The sequence below is a fragment of the Mastigoproctus giganteus genome, chromosome 14 (assembly GCF_048544385.1).
Source record: "Mastigoproctus giganteus isolate SK-2022 chromosome 14, ASM4854438v1, whole genome shotgun sequence".
NCBI classification, from domain to species: domain Eukaryota; kingdom Metazoa; phylum Arthropoda; class Arachnida; order Uropygi; family Thelyphonidae; genus Mastigoproctus; species Mastigoproctus giganteus.
Window position 1 is genome coordinate 114,238,445 of NC_143588.1, and position 25,746 is coordinate 114,264,190.

Consider the following 25,746-nt stretch of genomic DNA (forward strand, 5'->3'; position numbering starts at 1 on the left):
AAGCCAGTGTCAGCAAATCAAACGTCATATCTTAGAAGATGGCATATGATGACTACAGGGCAGAGAAGTTTTCTGGTAGGTTGCACCCACTACTGCAGTCTAATTTGGTTGGCCTGTTAGAACAACACTCAGCCCAATTTGACACCTGTTTTATACTTTTTTTTTTTTCACATATTTAGGAGCAGACTGAATAACAGCACGTAACACTAAAATATTTGACCCCAGATGCCAAGCAATTGTGACAATTTCTCTGATTTCTTACAAGCAAATTATAGTTATGTTATCGTTAAGAAATCTAATAACAGCTCATGTTACAAAAGTGCTCGTACAGAGCAAGAAAGTTGTTTTTTAGGAGCATTAGCAACTAAGGCCATATTGCTCCAGGATATGTAGTGGTCATTCCCTGACCTTTCCGTATTTGGTGGTGACGGGCTCGAACCCCGGTCTAATCAAGAAGCGTGTGCTACGCACTGCTGCTCTTTCCCACCTGGCTACGGAGGCACCGAGAGCAAAAAAGGAAAGCCACCTTTATTGCTCAGTTTTATTAATAACTTTTCCACTTGGTCACACCAGGCACTGCTCCTGTATTCCCATGGTTGTGGCCAGAAACCTTGGTAGAAAAATTAATCTGCCAAGGCCTGAAAGGAGAAAATATGGATTGCCAATACTGACCCTTGTGCAACCAATGTCCCATCACATTCTGAGCAGGAAGATCACAACCCTTCCTATGCTAAAAGGTAAAGGAATACAGACCAGAATGTCTAGTCTCTCTTATAATGCATTCATTGACTGACCAGCCAATCAGTAAGCTCTCTCCTTTCCTGACCCAGAAATGTTTTAGAGAATGCTGCTGACTCACCAAAAATAGGTTGCCAACTAAAATCAGGTGACCTGCTTGTTGAATCAATGCAATACAAGTCGTGGTTGGCACATTATAGTCTAGGTTGCTGTTATGCCAGTAAACCCAAAATCAAATGCAACACAAGCACCGAACAATTGCCTAAATTGAAAACACTTGTTTTCTTGAGGCGGCCATTGTGAATGATTGGTTTGAAAGTGGTCTCAAGCACAGTACTTTTCTGTTATTAACAACATGTCATACAGAAAAATGGGAAAATACAAAAATTCCGAATGGTTTGATTTTACGGAACGGGCCAGAAACTCCATAAAATACGATAACTTTGCAATAATCATTCTCTTAAAGATCGGATTGCAAATATTTAAATATTAAAAACATTGCATTAGTGGTGAATAGAAAGAAATATCCTGTATTATATGCAGACACAATTTCATTAGTTACAAGTGTAATGTACCTGGCGCTAGAGAGGCCATGATCAGTAAGGCAGCTCCTCTAGGGAGAGGCTTTCCCGTTGCACTATGGGTTATCTGACTCCTACCACTTGTGGTAGAAGTGCTACTGCTGCTTGCCGAGAATACTGTCAACAGATTCCTAACTAAGGAATACTGAATTCAAGAGCATTTACTAGTGTTTACGCCAAACCGTGAGATAGGTACAGTTCCTAGCGCTCATCTTCTGAACGAACAAATGAACAAAATGTGGAGGAGATAGAACACAGTTTTCAGTCGGTAGAACATACTTCTATTAGCACGAAGGGTTTTTACGCATATTGGTGTTGCACAGACAAGTATGGTGAATGTTACATGATCACAGCTTGTATACATTTCACATATAGCGAACGCGACCCCTTCAACCAGGAGACGATTGTAATTTTGTCGGTAGGTAAATGCTATTAATCGCTGGTTATTCCATTAATACTGTTCAGCAATGAAGCTACTATCACCCGTGACAGTATCAATACCCGTAACTATCATAGTGGTCAGACGAAAAACCACATGCCACTGTAGAAACAAATTTTCAACATCGCTTCTGTGTAAACATGTGCGGTATCATCGACAAAATCAGTTGATTGGGCCTGTTGTGTTACAGGGGCCATTTAGCAAGAATTTCTGCAAAACGAACTTCCACTACCATTGGAGGATATTCCTTTCGCTACAAGGATTGGTATGGACTTTCAGGATGACGGAGCTCCTTCACGTTATGCCTGTTTGGTGATACAATATCTAAATCGAACTTTCCCTGAATGATGGATCGGTCGAGGTGGTTCCATTCATTGGCCACCAAGGTCTCCAGACCTCACTGTTAGATTTTTGTTTCTGGGGATGGATGAACAGTGTATTATACAGCAAAAGGATGAATACGAGAGAAATTGTTCACTTGTATTTTGGATACTGCTGCCCTCAAAGGAAAGCCAAGACAACCTCAGAAGAACAACATGTCATATTACCACCACAAGAGTTGCAAAGTGCATTGAGGTTGGGCGGGATTTTTTGATACCACTTTCAGCCCAATCGGGCTAAAAGTGGTCTCAAATTGAAGATATTTCTTCCCAAGTATTCATCGCGTACTGGCTTACCTGCTCACAACACTGACTACATTTCTTTAGGACAGCTAGAGAAAAACTGCTACTAATTGTGAAATTTTCGCAATGGGTACAGCTAGTCCTAATTAAAAGGGATGGCTCATTACTTCCAATGAGAAACATACTAACATTCAACTTACCAAATTTACTAACTTCTGTAAAGGCCACATCTGAACTGTTATGGCTGACCGTATTTACCGAACGCTATCATGCTTCAGATGTCAGAAATTTGAGCATTCAGAGGCAGTATGTTGACAATCTTGGACGATTCGTGGATCATTCAAGATTGAATGGACAATCTTGAATAATCCACGTAATGGCAACCCTCTGCAGTGTATTTTGCAGACCTGGTCTGTACAAAATTAACAGAACACGTATAAAACTTGGTATGACTCGTGCAGCTGGCGAACCGAGACAAAATTTGGTATGGTGGTATAACTCAGAATAACGATAAAATGAGGAGACAGCAAGAAACTCTGAACAGGTATGAAAACATTTATAGGAGTCTAAGAATGACCAAAAATATCACATCACAGAAAGTGCTCGAAAATATGGTCATATGATATCAGTACGTCGTATGACCCCTCCAGTGGATAAACGCCTGACAGTGGTGAACCGTACTGGATATAGGAGTTTGTATAAGATTCTGTGGCAACAAATCCCATTCTTCTTCCAGCACAGACCTTAGCTTACCAAGTGACCGGGGGAGTTGTCATGCATTGCAACGTCTATGGATATCCCACATGTTCAGTGCTGGCCACAAGTATTTTCAACCGATTCTGTCGAACAGGGCCCCTCGCACAAATTGTGTAAATAATATCTGTGTCTTCTGAGCTCTGTGTTCGGTGCCGTTGTACGTGAAAAGAAAAATCTGGGCCAAATTAGCATTAGCATTAGCATTAGTAGAGGCATATGATGCAAGAAAGCAAGCTTATTCAGCATCAGCCAAAAAAAAAAGAAAAAAAAAAAAAAAAAAAACAACCACTACTCCCATTTCACCCTTCAATTCGTTCGAAATACCTGTCCAGCTGAGCCTTAAATTTGTTTAGGCTATCAACTTCAACAACAAGCGATGGAAGTCTATTCCACAAACCAACTGCCCGCTGGCTAAAGGCGAATTTCCGCACATCTATCCGACATCCGTCCTTCCTCAATTTGAATTTATGCCCTCTCAGGTGATTATTCTGAGCAAGAGGAAGAATTCCATCGGCATTGAGCATGCTCAAGCCATTCAAAGCCTTGTACACCTCTATCAGATCACCTCGGCGATGCCTAGTCTCCAGGCTCTGTAATTTGCAAAACTTAAGCCTTTCTTCGTAAGAGCAACCCTTTGTTCCATTCACTAATCTTGTTGCCCTTCTCTGTCTGGGTCTCACCGATTCTCCTCTCTGCACATGCGGTGACAATGAAGACTGGATTCACCTCATGTATAATTGCCCTCTTTATGATTTACCCAGAAGTCTCCTAATTACCAAAACTGGAAATATACCCAGTGGGCAGGAACACCTCTACATAATTGACGAAACCAACTACAAAGCCTTCACTACTTTTGCCCAGACTGTATTTGAAATGCGTCAAATTCACCTACAGCAAACTGTTCAACGCACCCCCATCTTATAATGAACCCAAAACTCAATTCACAGAACATATCCTGAATGGAATCAAAGAAAACACAAACAGAATATTGATCTTTGTCATGACCTAACAGGAATCTCTCGACGTTCACAAAGGAAGCTATCTGACAAACCCACGAACCCAAAAAGGACTTTTCTACAATAGCCACAAGAACTCCAAGCAATCCTTGAGTTTCATGAATCCATGTGCCTCCTCTCATCCCCTAAGAGAAGATTATCCAAGTCCCAGTGTGGGACACTGCCCATTGCCTACAAGTCACCCTTGGATGAAGAAGATTAAATTGTTGACCCTGGGCCCCCTGCCCATTGTGGGACCCACTCACTTGCTGGCACCTCTTCTCTTCAAGGTGTATGACAATATCTGATTTTCCTACTTGTGCAGGAACTCATATAAATACTCCTCTGGGAGTGGGGCTGGCATTTGACTTTCAAATGCAGGATCATGCTATTAGGCAATCTGACTTTGTGAGTCACTTGACCTCACAACCTTTTCTCTTCTTCCTGAGGTAGGGTGGGCTCCCCCCAGGGGGGAGCCCACCCTACCTCACCCTCTCTCTTCTGCTTACCTTCTTTCTTCTCCTCAATCTCTCACCCCTTCTCCTATTTCAAAAAAAAAAAAAAAATTTTTTTTTTTTTTTTTATTTATTTTTTTATTTTTATTTATTTTATTTTATTTATTTATTTTATTTTTTATTATTATTATTTTTTTTTTATTAATTTTTTTTTTTTTTATTATTATTATTTTTATTTTTTTATATTATTTATTATTATTCTTTTTTATTTTATTTTATTATTTTTTTTTTTTTCTCGGCCCTCCCTGGGAAGCTCAGGCTAACCCCAGGGTCGGCCAGCCAGAGTTCTCTTTCCACATACCTGGTCCGGCTCCCAGTGCCAGTGACGGTAACTAGCAGTCTGTGGTGTTCCACAGACCCTAGGCTAAGCGGCCAGATGAACAACATAACCCGCACTAAGCAAACATGAACATACACTAACATATGATATCTGGCCTTGACAGTACTGTACTGTCTTACTTCACAAGAGATTCAAATGCGGAGTTGTGCGAAAGCACCGGTGCCGCTTGTCAAAAAACACTATGTCACTATGTCACTATGCCCTTCTCTGTACTCGTTCCAGCAGTTCTACATCCTTCTTGAAATGAGGCCTCCAGACCTGTATACAGTACTCAAGGTGTGGCCTGACCAATGCCTTATACAAGGGAATAATCACATCCCTGTCCCTGCTAGAAAAATTCCTGTATATCATTGACAAGACACCATGAGCTACTCTTGCAGCTCGTCTGCACTGCTCAGAGAACTTCATATCTGCCTGCACAATTACCCCCAGGTCCTTTTCATTCTCTACCACTGTCAGCGTAGTACCACAGAGTTGATACGTTGATCTGGGATTACTGTTTCCCATATGTAGTACTTTACATTTGTCAATGTTAAACTTCATTTGCCACCTCTCAGCCCATCTGCTCAACCTTTCCAGATCCTGTTGCAGCAGCATAGTATCAGTAGTGTCCTTAACAACCCTGCCAACCTTTGTATCGTCTGCAAACTTGGACATTAAGCCTGATAACCCATCATCAATATCATTTATAAATACAGAAAACAACAATGGACCCAACACTGAACCCTGAGGAACTCCACTAATAACATTAGTCCACGTTGAGCAGTGTCCATTGATTACCACTCTCTGTCTTCTGCCACTCAACCATCCCAAATGCACGAGAATCTGTTTTCGGACCGCTGCACAGTTATGGTATCCCTATCAAAAACATGGAGGGGTGCGGCCATTGATCATTAATCTGCCCTACACAAGAATACCGCCGCCAAATGAAATAAATATGTTTGTAGACTAAAACGGGACTCATCCGCGAACAGAACTGTATCCCATTTGTGAGACTCAAGTCACATGTTCATGGCTCCAGTTTCGACGAACTTTTGGATACAAATCACTGGCTTCCTTGCATAGAGTCCACTTGGATCGAGCCTTCTTAACACAGTCCGGTTGTAAATATTTCGCCTGTGTCTGAAGCAACCTCAAGAGACTGTTGATGATAGGACATCGTAGAGTTCAATTTTGTTGGTAGAGCCAGATAGCGGTCTCTTCTGGTTAACCTAGCCCTCGGACGAATTTGACCAGCTCTTCTTGTAATGGTTTATGTCTCCTGAAACTGCTTCCATATTGCCGAGATGATCTTCGGACACACATTAAGCCAATGTACCTCCTTCGCCTGTAACTGCCCAGCTTCAATGCGTCGTTCCAACTGCCATCTCAAAGAATCATCTACAGTGACTTGCCACCCTGAGTACTGGAGATGTTTCTATCCCACTATAATGTTCTGCTCTGTAAGATGGTAGATCGATTTATATTGGATACTCGGAATTTGCATGACAGAATGCATATTATAAAATATTTGCCTTCGGTGACACTATTCACAATAAAATATTCATAAAATATATTTGTTCTACTGATTTTGTCCAGTAGTGTAGATAGTGGAGGCCACCTCATAACAGGGACAGAAGTCTGGAAGTGGGTTATCTAGTATTTGCCACTTCCTGGTTTTACAGTGTTTTTGTATGTTCATAATATTACTCCTCAAATAGGCCTCTGAGGTTGGGTATATTCATATTACGTTCTTAGCGTTTTTTCACCAACCTTTCATGGAGTAAAATAAAATTAAAATAAAATAAAACAAAACAAATCTTGATAACTATATTTACAATAACCTGTATTTACAAAATTAATATACGTATTACAATATTAAAAGTATTAAAACACAAGATTAAAATGCATTAAAATATACTAAGTTAAAAGCGATAAAATCCCGTAGCTTTCAAAGGCTCCAGCCTTCTTCTTCAGCAGTACTCTCTATTATTCAGTACACCTTTAAATATCAGCAGGGTAATGGTAGGCATCACATGTTTCCATTCTCACGTGTTCCGCTCTCTCGCATTGTGGAACCGGAAGTGGCACGAACGGAAGTCGTACGGAACCGTTCATCCTTTTTTAGGATAATAGTCTCTAAAAGGGGGTGAATCCGTACACCCCTATCCCTATTAATGTTGGTTGTAGAGCTGATCCGCAAACTCTCGAGCCACTTACGGTCCCAGAACCTATGCGCCCGATCGGTGATAGTGGCATCGTCTGGGGAGATCTGGTGCTGCTTCTCCCAAAAATGTTCGGCCACGGCGGACTTGTCATATTCCGCATTTCTTATTGCTTTTTTGTGTTCCCCCAGACGATCTTTGAGACGACGTTTTGTCTCCCCTACATAACATTCCCCACAATCCGGGCATCTAATATTATATACGACCCCACTAGCATCCTCTTTTTGAATGGGGTCCTTAACTTGAGACACAACTGTGCGCAGTCTTCGTCCCGGAAGCTGCACACAGCGTGTCTGATATTTTCTTAATACTCTAGTTATATAATCCGTCAAGCCCGGATAATAGGGAATGTATGCAGTAGATACTGGTATAAAAGATTCATCTGTCCTCTGATTTTCATTAATAAATTTATCTATAATCCTCTGGGGGTAACCACATTTAGTAAGATCCGCCGTGACACGTTCATACTCTGCTTTCCTATCATCGGAGTTACTGCAATGTGATTTCGCTCTATTAATTAGCGTTCTTATCACACTGTTCCTATGATGGCTGGTCAGGGCTGAATTATAATGCGTATATTGCCCTTTACACATCGTTTTTCTAAAGACTTTTGTCTTTAACTGCTGGTCTTCCCTACAGACCAACACATCCAGGAACGGCAGAACTCCTCCATCTTCAACTTCCGATGTAAATTGTATGAATTGGGAGAAGCCATTTAAGATATTCAACACATGATCTTCACTCCCCTTCCGAACAAATGTAAACGTATCATCCACATACCTTTTCCAGGGGCGCATAGGGAGAACACTAGCATTAAATATTCTGGTCTCGAGCTCCTCCATAGCTAGATTTGCTATAATTGCGCTAATGGGGGAGCTCATAGCTGTACCATTAACCTGCTTATATATAATGTTATCAAAAACCATAGTGTTACTTGAGAGGCACAATTCTATACCCTTCCTAATATCTTCTGGATTAAGTCGCGTCCTAGTATTTAGGGTAGTATCCCTCTGTAAAACTATGTTTGCACACCACACTCCATGGTCAATAGGAATACAAGTGAATAACGATTTTACATCAAATGATATCATAATTTTACTAAATGTGGTTACCCCCAGAGGATTATAGATAAATTTATTAATGAAAATCAGAGGACAGATGAATCTTTTATACCAGTATCTACTGCATACATTCCCTATTATCCGGGCTTGACGGATTATATAACTAGAGTATTAAGAAAATATCAGACACGCTGTGTGCAGCTTCCGGGACGAAGACTGCGCACAGTTGTGTCTCAAGTTAAGGACCCCATTCAAAAAGAGGATGCTAGTGGGGTCGTATATAATATTAGATGCCCGGATTGTGGGGAATGTTATGTAGGGGAGACAAAACGTCGTCTCAAAGATCGTCTGGGGGAACACAAAAAAGCAATAAGAAATGCGGAATATGACAAGTCCGCCGTGGCCGAACATTTTTGGGAGAAGCAGCACCAGATCTCCCCAGACGATGCCACTATCACCGATCGGGCGCATAGGTTCTGGGACCGTAAGTGGCTCGAGAGTTTGCGGATCAGCTCTACAACCAACATTAATAGGGATAGGGGTGTACGGATTCACCCCCTTTTAGAGACTATTATCCTAAAAAAGGATGAACGGTTCCGTACGACTTCCGTTCGTGCCACTTCCGGTTCCACAATGCGAGAGAGCGGAACACGTGAGAATGGAAACATGTGATGCCTACCATTACCCTGCTGATATTTAAAGGTGTACTGAATAATAGAGAGTACTGCTGAAGAAGAAGGCTGGAGCCTTTGAAAGCTACGGGATTTTATCGCTTTTAACTTAGTATATTTTAATGCATTTTAATCTTGTGTTTTAATACTTTTAATATTGTAATACGTATATTAATTTTGTAAATACAGGTTATTGTAAATACAAATGTATAGTTATCAAGATTTGTTTTGTTTTATTTTATTTTAATTTTATTTTACTCCATGAAAGGTTGGTGAAAAAACGCTAAGAACGTAATATTCATAATATTACTTTAACGTTAGCATTAGTAGAGGCATATGATGCAAGAAAGCAGAGTGAACACTTGTTGAGTTGAAGTGGCCTTCATTTACTGTACAAAATAAAATTAACAAGACAAAAGTTTTGAGTCAAGAGAAACATTTCATTACATTTAAAGTAGAATTCAAGATAACTGATAGTTGGTGTTGTAATGACTTATGAATATTTCAAAATAAGTGTTCAAGAGATGTCTTTTTCTTTTACGGTAACAGTATACGTGTTTACAGTAAAAATTGACTGGACAATTTTTGCTTCAGTAATTCATTTTGATGGCACTTGAACCTGCAAGACAGTTTTTGATAAAAAAGGGAATTTGCACTCTGTCTTGAACGTTATTCACTGTATTTAATTACTTAGTACTACTGTCCTCACAGGTATTCCAGTGGTTATAATCACCGTCCTCTCCACATTGAGTGGAAAAGACTTTGGTTCCAATCCTGTCAATGATGCGAAAAACTTTTATGAGCTTCAATTCGTGGTTTGTCTCAAGCGTGAATCGCAAGGCTCTCCCCCCCACTTCCGGAAACTCGAGTTTTTCCTCCAGCAAAACAGGAAGCAAATTGACCACAGAACACACGCACTTTATGAACGTATTACGCATGGGCAAATGAGTCGTTCTCCAGTGGCCCTAATAAGATAGTTTTTTTTTTACTAATCATTGCACTCCTTTTATCGAAAAACAAACTGAAAAGGGAAGAGATTTTCTAGTATTAAAGATGAAAAAACGTGATGGCTGTTCTGAATATTTCAAAATAAGTGTTCCAGAAATGTCTTTGTCATTTATGATATCAGTACTTAAGTGTTTGCAGTAAAAGAGATAAAATTTGATTTTTGCTTCATGTCATCGGATTGTAATTAACATGATATAATAGGAAAGATTAAAAAAAAATGATATATTAGGATCCCCTGTAAATGATTACATCTACCCATCTATTTATTTTGTCTGTAAATTACGCGTGTGCTCTGGTCGACTTGCCTGTTTGCTGGACGAAAAAACCCCAGTTTATGGGGGAGGAAAACCTTGCTACCTACGCCTGAGACCGACAAACACAGCATCGGAGTAAAAAAAAGCCCACAAAAGTTCCTCGCATCATCGAGGGGATTAATGAACCCAGGCCTTCTCCACCACGGTGTAGGGAGGACGGTAACAATACCACTGTGCTACCCGCGCAGACAATCATATAGATAAATTAGTTGTCGGACCACAAGTAATAAGATATTCTATTAAAATAGAATTGTTGGTTTACTGCCTGTAAAAGTAGTGAAACTCTAAACTACAAAAAAAAAAAAAAAAAACCAGCTTATATCATATCTGTATTAACAGATTTTTATTTTAATATAATGTTGCTGCAGTGCTCAACAAAATTAACATAATACGTTAAAACGTGGTGTAACTCGTGCACCTTGCGATGAAGCGGCATAAAATTTGGTATGGTGGTGTACCACAGAATAACCATGAAATTAAGAGACAGCGAGAAAGTTCGGACAGGTATAAAGGACATTTATGAGGGTTGTACAAGAATTACCAAAACGGTCACATTAAAGAAGTCAATACAGGATGCTCGAAAATATGGTCAATGACATCAATACGGCGTATGATCCCCTCCAACGGCTAAAGAGGCTTGACTGCGATGAACCGCACTGGATATAAGAGCGTGTATGAAATGAAGAGACAGACAACAAATCTCATTCTTCCACCAATGGTCACTTGGTGAGCCAAGTGACCGAGGAAAGAGTGTAGAGTGTGTTTAGTGTCAAACGGCACCAGGGGTTTCCCCCATCTCTGCGTAGTATACATTGTGGGTGGGGAACAGAACACTGTCAATGCCAGAGGTTTAAAAGTGTATGGATTTTGTATATGTGTAATGTCGTGTACCATTGTTCCTCTGGTCATTTAGCTAATGGGCCCCTAATGGGTTCCAACGTTGTCCACACTCTGCCCCGTGGAAGCAGACCAGGTACACCAGTATTATATTTACTCTAACAGGTCCTGCCACCTAATTTCCTGAGATTTCAGTGGCTAGGACCTAAAAAAAACGCTACAGATAGGGGTCAGCCAAAAGGATTGCTGATTATGCAATTGATGTTGTTATTAAGTTTTATTAAGTGTTATTAAGATGTAGGGCTCAGGCAATTTCGAGATGGTTCAGACGCTGGTTATAAGATAGAGAAGGGAAGGGAAGGGAGATTGAAGGCAGGGGGAAAAGACAGAGATAAGGGGTCCGTAGAGAAGATAATCCCCAAATCAGTGGAGCAGTCCAATGCCCCACCAGAGGGATGGCAAGGGGACAGGCGACCAGGAGTAACCTCCCCCCTGCCTGGCTGGTGGAGAAAAAGAACCACGCAAGGGAGCGTGGCAAAGAAAGCTTAATGGCAGCAGCTGAGCTGTGCTTTGGAGTGTCATAGCTGGGACGAAGGTCCTGTCCCATCTTGTCTTTTTTTTTTTTTTCAGAGTCTGGCAAAGCTATCACACTTGGGACTGTACGAATGTGTCCCGCCCGATGTATACTTGTCACTACGAGTTCGGAGCTTTCAGGTCTGATCGTCAAATGTGTGGTTATCACTAGACTGTCTCACTAGTACGGGTCTCACAGCGGATTTGTCCCTTTTGTTAAGTCAAAATTAGAGATGTATGTTCATGCAGTCTGACTTGGGGACGGTTTCAGGGCTTCTGTCCATTTGGTCACTGGGTCAGCAGAGCTGCATAATATCACAATTTGTAAAGAGTCTAAATCAGGAAGGGAGGAGTTGGTTATCGACCTGCAATGCAATGTCCAAGTGTGTCGTATACATGTTTGATCTGATTTAAGTCTAGTGATCGTGCCGGCCGCGGCAGTGGTTGGAATCTTCAGCTTCAGGATATTCTTCCACCGTTTGAGCTCTATGTGCAGTGGCATTGTCGTGCATGAAAAGAAAATATGAGCCAAACACATCCCTAAAAATTCGCATATAGGATTCGAGGGTTGTTTTCGGTACCTCTGTACAGTTACAGTACCCCTATCAAAAACATGGAGAGGTGCGGCCGTTGATCATTATTCAATCCCGCACGCACGAGAATAATGCCTTCAACATAAGTGCCCTTTTCTCTGTTGTTGGGGTGACGGTACCACATTCCTACTTATCTGCAGATGAAATAACGTCTAGAATCTTTGGTTTGTAGGCCGTCTGCGACTGCATGGCTTCAAGTCGTCTAACGGCCCGCCATGTTAAAGAATCATCTAAACGACAATGATTTGCCATCCTGAGTAGTGGAGATGTTACTGTCTCACTGAGCAAGCTGACAAAACGAGAATAAGGTGATGTGGGCGCCATTCGTATTTTTATAGGCATGAATAAGTCGCATGGTGTGCGGCTCTCTATGGTGGTAAATCGATTTTTATCGGATACTTGAATTTGCATGGCAGGATGCCTATTATATAACACATTCGACTTTGGTGACACTGTTCACAATGAAAAACATTTTATTCTGTTAATTTTGTCGAGCAGTGCTTATTAAATAATTCCACAAATTTAAATCAACAAAACGATTATAGTGGAAAACTCAAATATCTTGTTTTTCATATAAAGTTTCTTACTTTTTTATTTAGTTACATAAAATTACTAGTTTTTATTTGATGTAGTGTTAATTTTAGTTTTGCTAAAATTACTAATATTAGCAAAAAGTAAAAACGTTTTGCTAAAAAAGTTTTTATTTAATTTGAATTAAGCACGTAGAGTAGTAGTAGTATCTGATGCCAGAAAGTAAGCTTAACATCAGCCAAAAAAAAAAAAAAAAAAAAAACCTTCCCATTTCACCACTCCATTTGCTGCAAAGCTTTATCTAATTCTTCTTTGAATTTATTTACGCTATCAACTTCCACAACACAAAATTTATTCCCCCTCAGGTTCATAATCTGAGCAAGAGAAACAATCCCATCAACATTGAGTTTGCTCGATTCATTCAAGGCCTTAAACACCTCATTTAGATCACCTTGCAGGTGCCTGGCCTCTAGAAGCTGCAGTTTGCAGAACTTAAGCCTTTCTTGGTAAAGGAACACCTTTATTCCCCTCACCAGTCCTGATGCCCTTCTCTGTACACGCTCAAGCAACTCCACATCCTTTCTAAAATGAGGCCCCCAGATATGTACACAGTACTCAAGGCATGGCTTGACCATTACCTTATACAAAGGGACAATCACCTCCTTTTCCCTACTAGCAAAATTCCTGTGTATCATTGACAATACCCCTGAGCTGCTCTGGCAGCCTGGCTGCACTGCTCAAAAACCTTCACATCTGACTGCCCAATTACTCCCAGGTCTTTGTCATTTTCTACCATCCTAAGAGTAGAACAACACAGATGGTACGTTTCTCTGTGGTTACTCCTACCCATATTTGTCAATGGCATTTATGTTAGCATTTGTCAATGTTAACAAATGCGATTTGTTATTTGACAAATGCAAACTACTTCTCAGCCCATCTGCCCAACTTTTCTAGATCCTGTTGCAGTAGCACACTGCCATTACTGTCATTAACCACCCTGCCAAACTTTGTATCATCTGCAAACTTGGACATTAAGCCTGATATACCTGAATCAATATCATTGAAAAATTTACAAAACAACAGTGGGCCCAACACCGAACCCTGGGGAACTCCATAATAACCTTAGCCACGAAGACCAGCGTCCATTGATTACCGCTATCTGTCTTCTCTCACTCAACCACCCTTTTATCCATTTTAGCGACTTGACCTTAATACCAATGTCTTATAATAGTGGATTTTTACTTCCCCGATATTGACTGGAACCTGTGGGTTGGTCACTCGCACACTAGTAAGACATTTGTGAATTTATTGGATGATTGTTTTCTGCAGCAGCGCATGTTCGAGAGGCAAGAAGAGAGGGTAATACTCATGATCTGGTTATCAGCAGTGATCATTCCTGTATTAAGAATCTGCAGATAAAGGAACCACTAGGTGGCAGTGATCACACTGTACTGATGTGGGATTTACTCAAAGAGGTAACTACCATGGTGATCTGATTGAGATGTATAAAGCTTTGAATGGTTTGAGCATGCTCAATGCGGATGGAATTCTTCCTCTTGCTCAGAATAATCGCCTGAGAGGGCATAAATTCAAATTGAGGAAAGACGGTTGTAGGATAGATGTGCGGAAGTTTGCCTTTAGCCAGCGGGTGATTGATTGGTGGAACAAACTTCCATCTATCATTGTAGAAGTTGATAGTTTAAATAGATTCAAGGCCGACCTTGACAAACATTTGGAGCGAGTGAATGGGTGAAATAAGAGTTTTTTTTTTTTTTTTGGCTGATGTTATATAAGCTTGCTTTCTTGCATCATGTGCCTTTGCTAATGTTAATGCTAACCATCAGGGGTAAAGGGAAGGGTTTTTGCTTTCGTAAAGGCGACTACGGTGGTCTGAGACAGTATTTAAATTTTATACAGTGGGACCAACTGATGATGCTGCCAATAACAAATTTAAAATGAAAAGGATCGAAAGAATTTGTCTTGGAAGCTACTAGGCTTTTCATACCAACTAAAAAATATTGTTCAAGGTTCAGGCCTAAATTGATGTCAGATGAACTAATGAAACATATGGCAGAGAAGAAAAATGCATGGGATACATATAAATTAATGGGTAACATGGAAACATATGATAGATATAAGCTGGTCTGTAACCAAGTCACAAAGGAGATTAGGCAGGCAAAGGCAGATTACGAGAAATCTTTAGCAAAGGATGCAAAGAAAAACAGCAAAGAGTTCTTTACCTATGTAAACTCTAGAAGGACGGATGGTATATCAAGCTTAATGTCCAAGTTTGCAGACGATACGAGTACGAAGGTTGGCAGGGTTGTTAAGGACATTAATGACAGTACGCTGCTGCAACAGGATCTAGAAATGTTGCAGTTGGGCTGAGAGGTGGCAAAAGAAGTTTAACCTTGACAAATGTCCAGTACTACATATGGGAAGCAGTAACCGTAGAGTAACGTATCAACTCTGTGGTACTACACTGACAGTGGTAGAGAATGAAAAGGACCTGGGGGTAATTGTACAGGCAGATATGAAGTTTTCTGAGCAGTGCAGATGGTGTGCAAGAGTAGCTCATTGTATCTTGTTAATAATATACTCGAATTTTTCTATCAGGGATAAGTAGGTGATTATCCCCTTGTATAAGGCTACACCCCTTGTCAGGCCTTGTCACCCCTTGTCAGGTGTGGCCTGACAGGTATACAAGTATACAGGTCTGGAGGCCTCATTTTAAAAAGGATGTAGAGCTGTTGGAACGAGTACAGAGAGGGGCAACAAGATTAGTGAATGGAACCAAGGGTTGTTCTTACAAAGAAAGGCTTAAGTTTTGCAAATTACAGTGTCTGGAGACTAGGCACCTGCAAGGTGATCTGATTGAGGTGTATAAAGCCTTGAATGGTTTGAGCATGCTCAATGCTGATGGGATTCTTCCTCTTGTTCAGAATAATCACCTGAGAGGGCATAAATTCAAATTGAGGAAAGACAGATGTAGGATACATGTGCGGAAGTTTGCCTTTAGCCAGCGGGCAGTTGTTCAGTGGAACAGACTTCCATCCTTTGTTGTGGAAGTTGATAGTCTAAAAAAATTTAACTGAGCTGGACAGGTATTTGGAACGAACAGAGGGGTGAAATGAGAGGGTTTTTTTTTTTTTTTTTTTTTTTTTTGGCTGATGCTGCATAAGCTTGCTTTCTTGCATCATATGCCTCTACTAATGCTAATGCTACTAGACTCACATGATGCAAAAAAGCAAGCTTATATAGCATCTGCCGAAAAAAAAAATAAAAAATCCCTTCCCATTTCACTGATCCATTCCTTCCAACTGTTTATCTAGTTCTGACTTGAATTTATTTAAGCTATCAACTTCCTCCTGCCAAAACAACAGCTGGAGTTTGTTCCAGCAATTAACTACCCGCTGGCTAAAGGGAAACTTCTGCACATCTGTTCTACAACTGCCTGTTTCAGTTTTGTAATCAGGTTTGTAATCTGAGCAAGAGGAAGAATACTATCAACATTGAGCCTGCTCAATACATTCAAGGCCTTATACACATCCATCAGACCACATCGCAGGTGCCTAGTTCCCAGAACCTGCAATTTGCAGAACGTAAGCCTTTCTTCATAACAGAAACCCTTTTTTTCCTTCACCAGTCTTGTTACCCTTTTCTGTACTCGTTCTATCAACTCTACATCCTTCTTAAAATGAGACTTCCAGGCTTTTACGCAGTACTCCAGGTGTAGCCTGACGATTGCCCTATACAAGGGGATAATCACCTCCTTATTCCTACTCGCAAAATTCCTGTATATCATTGACAAGTCCCCATGAACTACTCTGGAAGTCTGTCTGCACTACTTAGAAAACTTCATATCTGACTGCACAATTACCCCCAGGTCTCTTTCATTCTCCACTACCCTTAGTGTAACACCACATAGTTGGTAGATTTCTCTGAGGTCAGTGGCGGATTCAGAGTTGGCGCTCAGAGCACGTTTCCCCCCTGTCGTTTTTCGGAAAATATACACCAATCGTTTAAATTCCCTTTAACTACAAAGAAGTTGTTTTTTTTTTTTTTTCATTGTTAACATAGGATTTTATCTATTTTTGCATTGTGGCTCAGCTATTTTGAACTGACTACAGTAGCAATGTTAATGTGATCGCCATTCGAGTGCACAAAATGGTGCCCTTCCTGTCATTTTTTTCTGGATCCGCCACTGTCTGGGATTACTGCTACCCATATGCCGTACTTTGCATTTGTCAATGTTAAACTTCAGTTGCCACTTTTGAGTCCATCTACCCAACTTTTCCAGATCCTGTTGCAGCAGCAGCCTGTTATTAATTAACAACCCTGCCAACTTTTGTATCATCTGCAATGTACTTGTCAATGGGTGTACTAAACCAGCTGAACTCTGTTGCTTTATATAGAGGTTAAGTTTCGGGATGCGAATGAAATTTTAAAAGAAGAAAGGTCTAAAAGGCTCACATCTGATGAGTATGGGCTTGGCACACCCAGGGTCCTGAGCTGGATATCATCATCCTTCTCTTTCTTGGTGATTCACTTCTACTTCTCTCTCTCTGTCAGGAAACGTGGGAATTTTTTTTTTTTTTTTCCTGGTGCAGCATAAGCTTCAAGCTTCATTGCACCATATGGCTATTAATAATAATAATAATAATAATAATAATCTTTTTAAAGTTTGAGCACTGCTGAGCGGGTAGTGAAGCACTTATCACGTGTAGTACTTCTCAAGGTGGGCGGATTTCGCACTTGCGCAACAAGTTGCAACATGTGTTTATGTTGTAGCGGTAATTTGGTTTTGGTTTTGGTTTGGGATTTAAAAATGGCTTAGGTGTTGGAATTGTCCAGGAGTTATATTAAAGTTAACTTTTTGTTGTGTTAGTAAAAAGCTTTTAACGTAGCATTTTTGTGTTCCGGACTAGTTATAGGCAAGTAAGAAAATAAGATAAAATAAGTCTAAATGTAAGTAGAGTTGTAGAAAATTTGTGCTATATATCCAACTTTTTGGCGTTCTCTCTTTTGGAGTGTAGAATAAGTTAGAAAATTGCGAAGTAATGTAATATCATATATTTAAGAGTAATACGAACTTTATAAACTGTAACCTAAACCTTGTATACTTTTAATTTTGCTTGTCTGATTTTGTAAATGGCGATAAGTTCTAACTCGCATTGGTAACCCGATATTTCACTTTTGTAAATAGTAACTGAGTACATGCTGTATCACGCGATATTGTCAAAGTTATTTCCAATACTGATACTAATATATAGCATAGTTCAATTGATTCTTAAATCCTTTAAAGTCACATTTCCTAGTTACATGTTATCGTGCCCTGTTTAAAATTAATATTTCTCTTCATCAATCAGCCTTATAATTTGGTTATTTAATTCTTTATTAGTCAATAGCAATAAAATTCTTTGTGAATTTAATCATTAAATGCTGTAATAGAATATTTAAACCAAATATCCTTTTTTTTTCTTTGGTATTGATGCAGCCTTCATAAAATTGATGGCATGGTATATTGGTTTTAAAGGCAGTTATCATGAAGAGGCAATTTCAATATCCTGATTGTTTGTTACACCACTTTTAAAAATACTTTGTTGAAGTAAAATTTGTATCTCTTCTGTAGTCTTTACGACTTAGTACATTGCTCTGATCAATGGACTTTTATAGGTTTGCATATTCTTTGCTGATCCAAAAAAACTTAAAAATGATTCCTCTGAACAGGTTAGGGTAAATTGAAACCTCATTTCTTTTCTGCAGAGTTAAAGACATTACTGTTCTAAATCTTGATTCAGAACCTCTTGCTTACAAGTAAACCTTTGAACTAGCCCTAAAAAATATTTCTGCTGAACTTTTGATATCTTGTTAGTCAAAAAATTGATTTCATTTTACTGTTGATGTCAAGCTTAACTGAACACCATGGTAACCAATGTGGCTTTTTTTAACTGTAATGTTTTGTACTTTTAATCGAAGTTTTTAATTTGTGTTATGTTATATTAACCAAAATCCTGTTAACAGTTTTTTTTTTTTTTTTTTTGTATAATTTTGCACATGCATAATGCTTGTGATCAAGCTGCATTAATTATGGTTTACTCAATAACATGATTTAATATATATATACAGGGTGTTTCAGTTAAACGTTTCAGAACTTCTAAGAGGGGTAGGGTACATCCTGACAACTCGAAATCATATAGCAATGTGGGGTCGGAAATGCTTTCCTGAAGCGGTGTTGTACACAGAAGCACCATAAAAAGAAACGAGACCGTAAGTGAGAAATCGTTTTAATAATACATGAAAAGAAGCAAAAGGTACATAGATTAAAGTAAGTGTTCGAAATTTCTTCCACGGGCTACAATGCACGCCTCACATCTCCGACGCATGGACATCCGAACATTCTGGAATACTCCAGGCGAATTTCGAATTTCTTCGGCAGCTACTGCGATTCTTGCAACCAGCTCCTCAGCATTGTCAACAGGGGTGTCATAAACTAGCGATTTCATATGACCCCAGAAATAAAAATCAAGACATGATAGGTCGGGTGACCGAGCAGGCCAACGCACGGGACCACCACGTCCGATCCACTGTTGACCAAATGTGACATCCAGGTAGTTACGAACATCTCCGCTATAATGGGCAGGGGCTCCATCGTGTTGGAACCACATTGTCTGTTGCGTCGATGCAGAAATCTGTTCATCTCTCAAAAGTTGTGGCAATACTTGCTGCAGAAAGATCAAGTAGATAGGTCCGGTTAGACGACACGGTAACAGGTAATGTCCGATGAGGTGATCTCCCATAATACCGGCCCATACATTGACCGAAAATCGAATCTGTGCTGCACGACGTCGTATTGCATGCGGGTTCTCGACCGCCCAGATATGGTCGTTATGCGTGTTGAAAATTCCTTCCCTTGTGAAGGATGCCTCATCGGAAAACAACACTTCAGCAGGAAAAAGGGGATTTGTAGCACATTTTCCAAGGTACCACTGTGCGAAAGCAATACGAGGTTGAAGAAACTTCGAACACTTACTTTAGTCCATGTACCTTTTGCTTCTTTTCATGTATTATTAAAACGATTTCTCACTTACGGTCTCTTTTCTTTTTATGGTGCTTCTGTGTACAACACCGCTTCAGGAAAGCATTTCCGACCCCACATTGCTATATGATTTCGAGTTGTCAGGATGTACCCTACCCCTCTTAGAAGTTCTGAAACGTTTAACTGAAACACCCTGTATATATATATATACTAGTTCATTGTTTTCTTATGGGTATTGTTGGTATTTTTTTTTTTTTTTTTTTTTTTACACAACTTGTAAGCCTTGTTTATGGCTGTATCAAGTGAACTTAATCGCTCTTGTAAGTTACAGTATTGAGCTGCTTTATTGAACACTTATTTTTATGTTTTTACTTAAATTTTACTTATTTTTATATCCAGCCTGCTCTTTGAATTAATACTATGGTTTTTTGTAGTTGTAATCTGAGATTAATGAGAATTAAGCTCTTATTGATTGCAATAAAATAATGGCAGTAATACTGTCTGTAATAACAGCAGGTGATTTTAATACAGGAGTTGAAATAAACCAATCTCTGATGTGTTCAGTATTGGAAATTGGTGAAGTAATGAGCAGTTCATCCTATGTGGAGTGTAATCTGCCTTTAATTTCTTAAAGAACTACAGATTATTTGTTTCATGGTACTTCCTGTACCACTTCTTCTGAGACTATACAGAGCATAACCGATAACTAATAAATTTACCACTTATGCTGCCTTTACAGTCACTGAAGAAGTGGTACAGAAAGTACCACTTCTTCGGTGGTATTGCTGTTGGTAACATCAAATTCTAAATTTGCTATTGCATTCAAGGTATTCATCTTGGTAGCTATTAAGCTTTTTGTTCCAACTAAGAAATATTGTTCAAATTTTAGGCCTAAATTGGTTGTCACATGAAGTAATGAGACTTGTGGCAGAGAAGAAAAATGCATGGGATGTACATAAATTATCAGGCAACACAGAAGCCAATGATAGATATAAGCTAGTCTGTAATCAAGTCACAAAAGAGATTAGGCAAGCGAAGGCAGATTACGAGAAATCTTTGGCAAAGGATGTTAAGAAAAACAGCAAGGACTTCTTTACTTATATAAACTCTAGAAGGACGGGGTTGAATCAGTTCGGTCCACTTGATATCGATGGTTTGACTGTTGATCATGCTCAGATAGCTGACAAACTGAATGGAAGTGAAAGGCAGAAGCTTATTAAACTCTAATGGGGAGCCTAATGATTTTGTAATAACTGAGAGCAAAGTGGAGGAGAAATTGTTGTAACAGAGGTAAGGCACCTGGGGTGGATGGGATCTATCCAGTTATATTAAAGGAGGTGGCAAAGGAAGTAAGCAAATTCTTAGCCATAATTATGAGAGCAGCCTTGGACTCAGGAGAAGTCTCCATGGACTGCAATGTACAAATATATCCCCATTTCACAAAGAGGGATCCAGGGCCGTGCCAAGCCATTTTAGTACCCGAGGCAAGAATGAAAAAATTGCACCCTACTGTTAATGATGGCAATTATTTAATCTTTCTTTTGGCACCCCTTTCACCTTTTCATTGAGGCAAGAACCTCGTTGCCTCACCTCAGCACGGCTCTGTGAAGGGGGATCAAAAGGACACACAAGTAATTACAGACCTGTTAGTTCAATGTCTGTTCTGGGGAAAATAATGGAGTCACTGGTTAAATAAGCATTGCAGGATCATCTAGACAAGACTGCAGTAATAATTCAGACACATCATGAGTTTGTTAAGGGAAAGTCTTGTCTGACAAATTTGATTGGATACTATGATGGGCTTACAAAGGAACTGGATGCAAAAAATAATTTGGATATCATATACTTATATTTCAGGAGTGTTTTTGATACTGTTGCACGTGGAAGACTACTGTACAAGTTGGAGCAGTATGGTATTAAGAGCAAGTTGCTACAATAGATAAAATGGTGGTTGAGTGGGGGTTGACAGAGCTGTAATCAATGGACACTGCTCTTCATGGACTAATGTTATTAGTGGAGTCCCCCAGGGTTTGGTGTTTGCCCCGCTGTTTTGTATATTTATCAGTGATATTGATGAAGGTATATCAGGCTTAATGTTCCAAATATGCAGATGATACAAAGGTTGGCAGGGTTGTTGATGATATCAATAGCAGTTCCACTGCAACAGAATCTAGCAAAGTTGGGAAGATGGGCTGAGAAGTAGCAATTGAAGTTTAACATTGACAAATGCAAATTACTGCACATGGGTAGAAGTAACCCCAGAGAAACGTACCAACTGTGTGGTACTACACTTAGGATGGTAGAAAATGAAAAAGAACTGGGAATAATTGTGCAGTCAGATATGAAGCTTTCTGAGCAATGCAGATAGGCTGCCAGAGCAAGTCATGGAGTATTGCTAATGATATACAGGAATTTTGCTAGTAGGGAAAAGGAGGTGATTATCCCCTTGGCAATGGTCAGGCCATGCCTTGAGTACTGTGTGCACCTCATTTTAGAAAGAATGTAGAGTTGCTTGAGTGTGTATAGAGAAGGGCAACAAGATTGGTGAAGGCAACAAAGGGTGCTCTTACCAAGAAAGGCTAAAGTTCTGCAAGGTGCAGCATCTGGGGACTAGGCATCTGCGAGGTGTATAAAGCCTTGAATGGGTTGAGCAAGCTTAATGCTGATGGGATTCTACCATGAAATGTCTGAGAATAATCTGTAATTCTTTAAGAAATTAAAGGCAGATTACACTCCATGCAAGTTGAACTGCCCATTAATATCAGCAATTTACATTTTTTGATATACCTGTGTACCATGCCACCAAAAGAATAGTTAAGATCCATGTAGTCAGTATTTTGGTGAAAACTGTTTCAATAACAATTGGACAAGAATCGAGATTTTTCATGTTTAGAATTTTTAAGATTTTTTTTTTTTTTAATCAAATGCTTGGATTTAAATATCCTTTGATACTTAAATCCACTGATTTTTGTATCCCTTGCTTTAAAAACACAAATTAAACAAGTGGAGTGCATTGTCTTGTTTCTTTTTGTGATTGCCATATATTTTTGCTTATTATTATTATTATTTTTATTTCAGATATAAACAATGGAGGACACCTTAATGTGTAAAATATGCAAGAAATCTTTTTCTGGCCCAGTTCCATACCGGTTGCATATTGAGAGTGAAAAACACAAAAAAAAATTTGAGCTCTATAAACAGCTCTCTAAATCTAAAGAAGAATTGGAAAATAAACTAGAAAGTTCATTACAGCCTGATGAAACTGATTATGTCTTCAACCCAAATAATGAATTTTTTGCACATTGCAAAGTTTGTGCAAAAAAATTTTCAGGACCAATACCTTATCAGCAGCACCTTACAAGTGATATTCACCAGAAACAGCTAAAAAAAAAGAAATTGTTGGAAGATCTTATTAATCAAGATAGTTCAAGAAAACATTTTGAATGTTACCAGCAGTCACCAGACAGCTTAAATGAAGCTGAAGGTATAACACCTGAAGAAGCCTTAGATTGCTACAAAAATAATATGGAAGATCCTGCAGATTCCAATTTTAACAAAGAGATACAGAATCTGGATGAAAAATGTGATCAGGACTCTTTGATTACAAAAGTAGACCATGATATAAATCCAAAGCCTAAAGAAATGGATTATCTCCCAAACTCTATGAGTGATTATTTTTCATTCTGTGAAATTTGTAAAAAAAAATTTTCAGGACCAATACCTTATCAGCAGCACCTTACAAGTGATATTCACCAGAAACAGCTAAAAAAAAAGAAATTGTTGGAAGATCTTATTAATCAAGATAGTTCAAGAAAACATTTTGAATGTTACCAGCAGTCACCAGACAGCTTAAATGAAGCTGAAGGTATAACACCTGAAGAAGCCTTAGATTGCTACAAAAATAATATGGAAGATCCTGCAGATTCCAATTTTAACAAAGAGATACAGAATCTGGATGAAAAATGTGATCAGGACTCTTTGATTACAAAAGTAGACCATGATATAAATCCAAAGCCTAAAGAAATGGATTATCTCCCAAACTCTATGAGTGATTATTTTTCATTCTGTGAAATTTGTAAAAAAAAATTTTCAGGACCAATACCTTATCAGCAGCACCTTACAAGTGATATTCACCAGAAACAGCTAAAAAAAAAGAAATTGTTGGAAGATCTTATTAATCAAGATAGTTCAAGAAAACATTTTGAATGTTATCAGCAGTCACCAGACAGCTTAAATGAAGCTGAAGGTATAACACCTGAAGAAGCCTTAGATTGCTACAAAAATAATATGGAAGATCCTGCAGATTCCAATTTTAACAAAGAGATACAGAATCTGGATGAAAAATGTGATCAGGACTCTTTGATTACAAAAGTAGACCATGATATAAATCCGAAGCCTAAAGAAATGGATTATCTCCCAAACTTTATGAGTGATTATTTTTCATTCTGTGAAATTTGTAAAAAAAAATTTTCAGGACCAATACCTTATCAACAGCATCTCATCAGTGCCCCCCATCTGAAACAGTTGCAGCAATTGAAAATAAAGAAACTGATGAAGGATCTTACTAATCAAGATAGTTCAAGTTTTGAATGCTATGAGGAATCAGTTGAGAGCATAAATGAAGCTGAAGGTGTACCATTCAAGGAAGGTCTAGACTGCAACATGCAAGATAGGGAAAAGGCTGCATCGTCTATGGTCTCAGAGCAAGGTCATGATTTAAATCACAAACCTGAAGAAATGGCTTACCTCCTCAACCCCGAATTTTTTGCAAACTGTGAAGTTTGTGGAAAAAAATTTTCAGGACTAATACCTTATCAACAACATCTTAAATGTGAGGTTCATCAGAAACAGTTGAAAAAGAAGAAATTAATGGAAGCTCTTACTAATCAAGAGAGCTCAAAAAAACATTTTGAACATTACCAGCAGTCACCAGACAGCTTAAATGAAGCTGAAGGTATAACACCTGAAGAAGCCTTAGATTGCAATGTAGATAAGGAAGATGTTGAAAGTTCTGATTTTAACAAGATACAGAATTGGAATGAGCACAATCAAAAGTCTATGATCATAAATGCAAATCATGATTTAAATCCTAAGCCTAAAGAGGATTTTTATCTTACCAGCTCTATTAATTATTTTTATGCACAATGTGATATTTGTGCAAAAAAGTTTTCAGGACCAGTACCTTATCAGCAGCATCTTAACAGTGATGTTCATCAAAAACAGTTGAAAATGAAGAAACTGAGAGAGGACCTAACTAATCAAAATTATTTTTCAAAGAACCAGTTTGAAGATTATAAACAGTCATCAGACAAGAGCTTAGTTGTAGATGCAGCATCTTCCAAGAAGCAGAATCTTCTGGAAGCAGAATCGTGTAATGATGTTATTAATAATTCTTTAACCAAAACCAAAGATTTAATTATGTCTTGTGATTTATGCCTTAAATCATTTTCAGGTCCTGTACCATACCAACAACATTTAATGTCGTATATTCATGAAAAGAATTTGAAGAAAATGTCACTTGCAGAAAATTTAAGAAAGCTAAGTTTGGCCGAAACTGTTGATCTAGACAAGCATTCCTTTGCTGTGGACAGGGGTGACAGTTCTATTGCCAGCAATAGAAATATCCAGAGCAACCTTCCAGTTACCGAGAATATAAATCCCAGCAGTTTTCCAAGTAGAGATGCAACATATTTTTCAGACAACATTATACGGGGCTGTAATGTTTGTGGAACATCAACCTTTTCCAGTGTACAAGAAATGCAATCCCACTATGAGAGTGATATTCATTCTATCAGAAAAACAAAGTGTCAACTTCTTTGTCGCTCTGCAGATGCTGATCACAATGTAGAAAATGTCCAGGAAGATTCAATTTCTAGTAGTATTGAAGTTATTTCGCTAGAGTCTAATAATTTAAATGAAGGGAATTGA

At 38.9% G+C, this 25,746-nt stretch overlaps 1 protein-coding gene across 1 annotated transcript; it reads left to right on the forward strand.

Moving 5' to 3' along the window:
* The first annotated feature begins 38 nt into the window (after positions 1 to 38).
* Su(var)3-7 (Suppressor of variegation 3-7) lies at positions 39 to 25,746 on the forward strand. The gene is made up of 3 exons (XM_090388567.1): positions 39 to 75; positions 19,113 to 19,139; positions 23,120 to 25,746. Exons 1-3 carry the CDS (start codon positions 39 to 41, stop codon positions 25,744 to 25,746), a joined length of 2,691 nt encoding a protein of 896 aa, XP_090244693.1.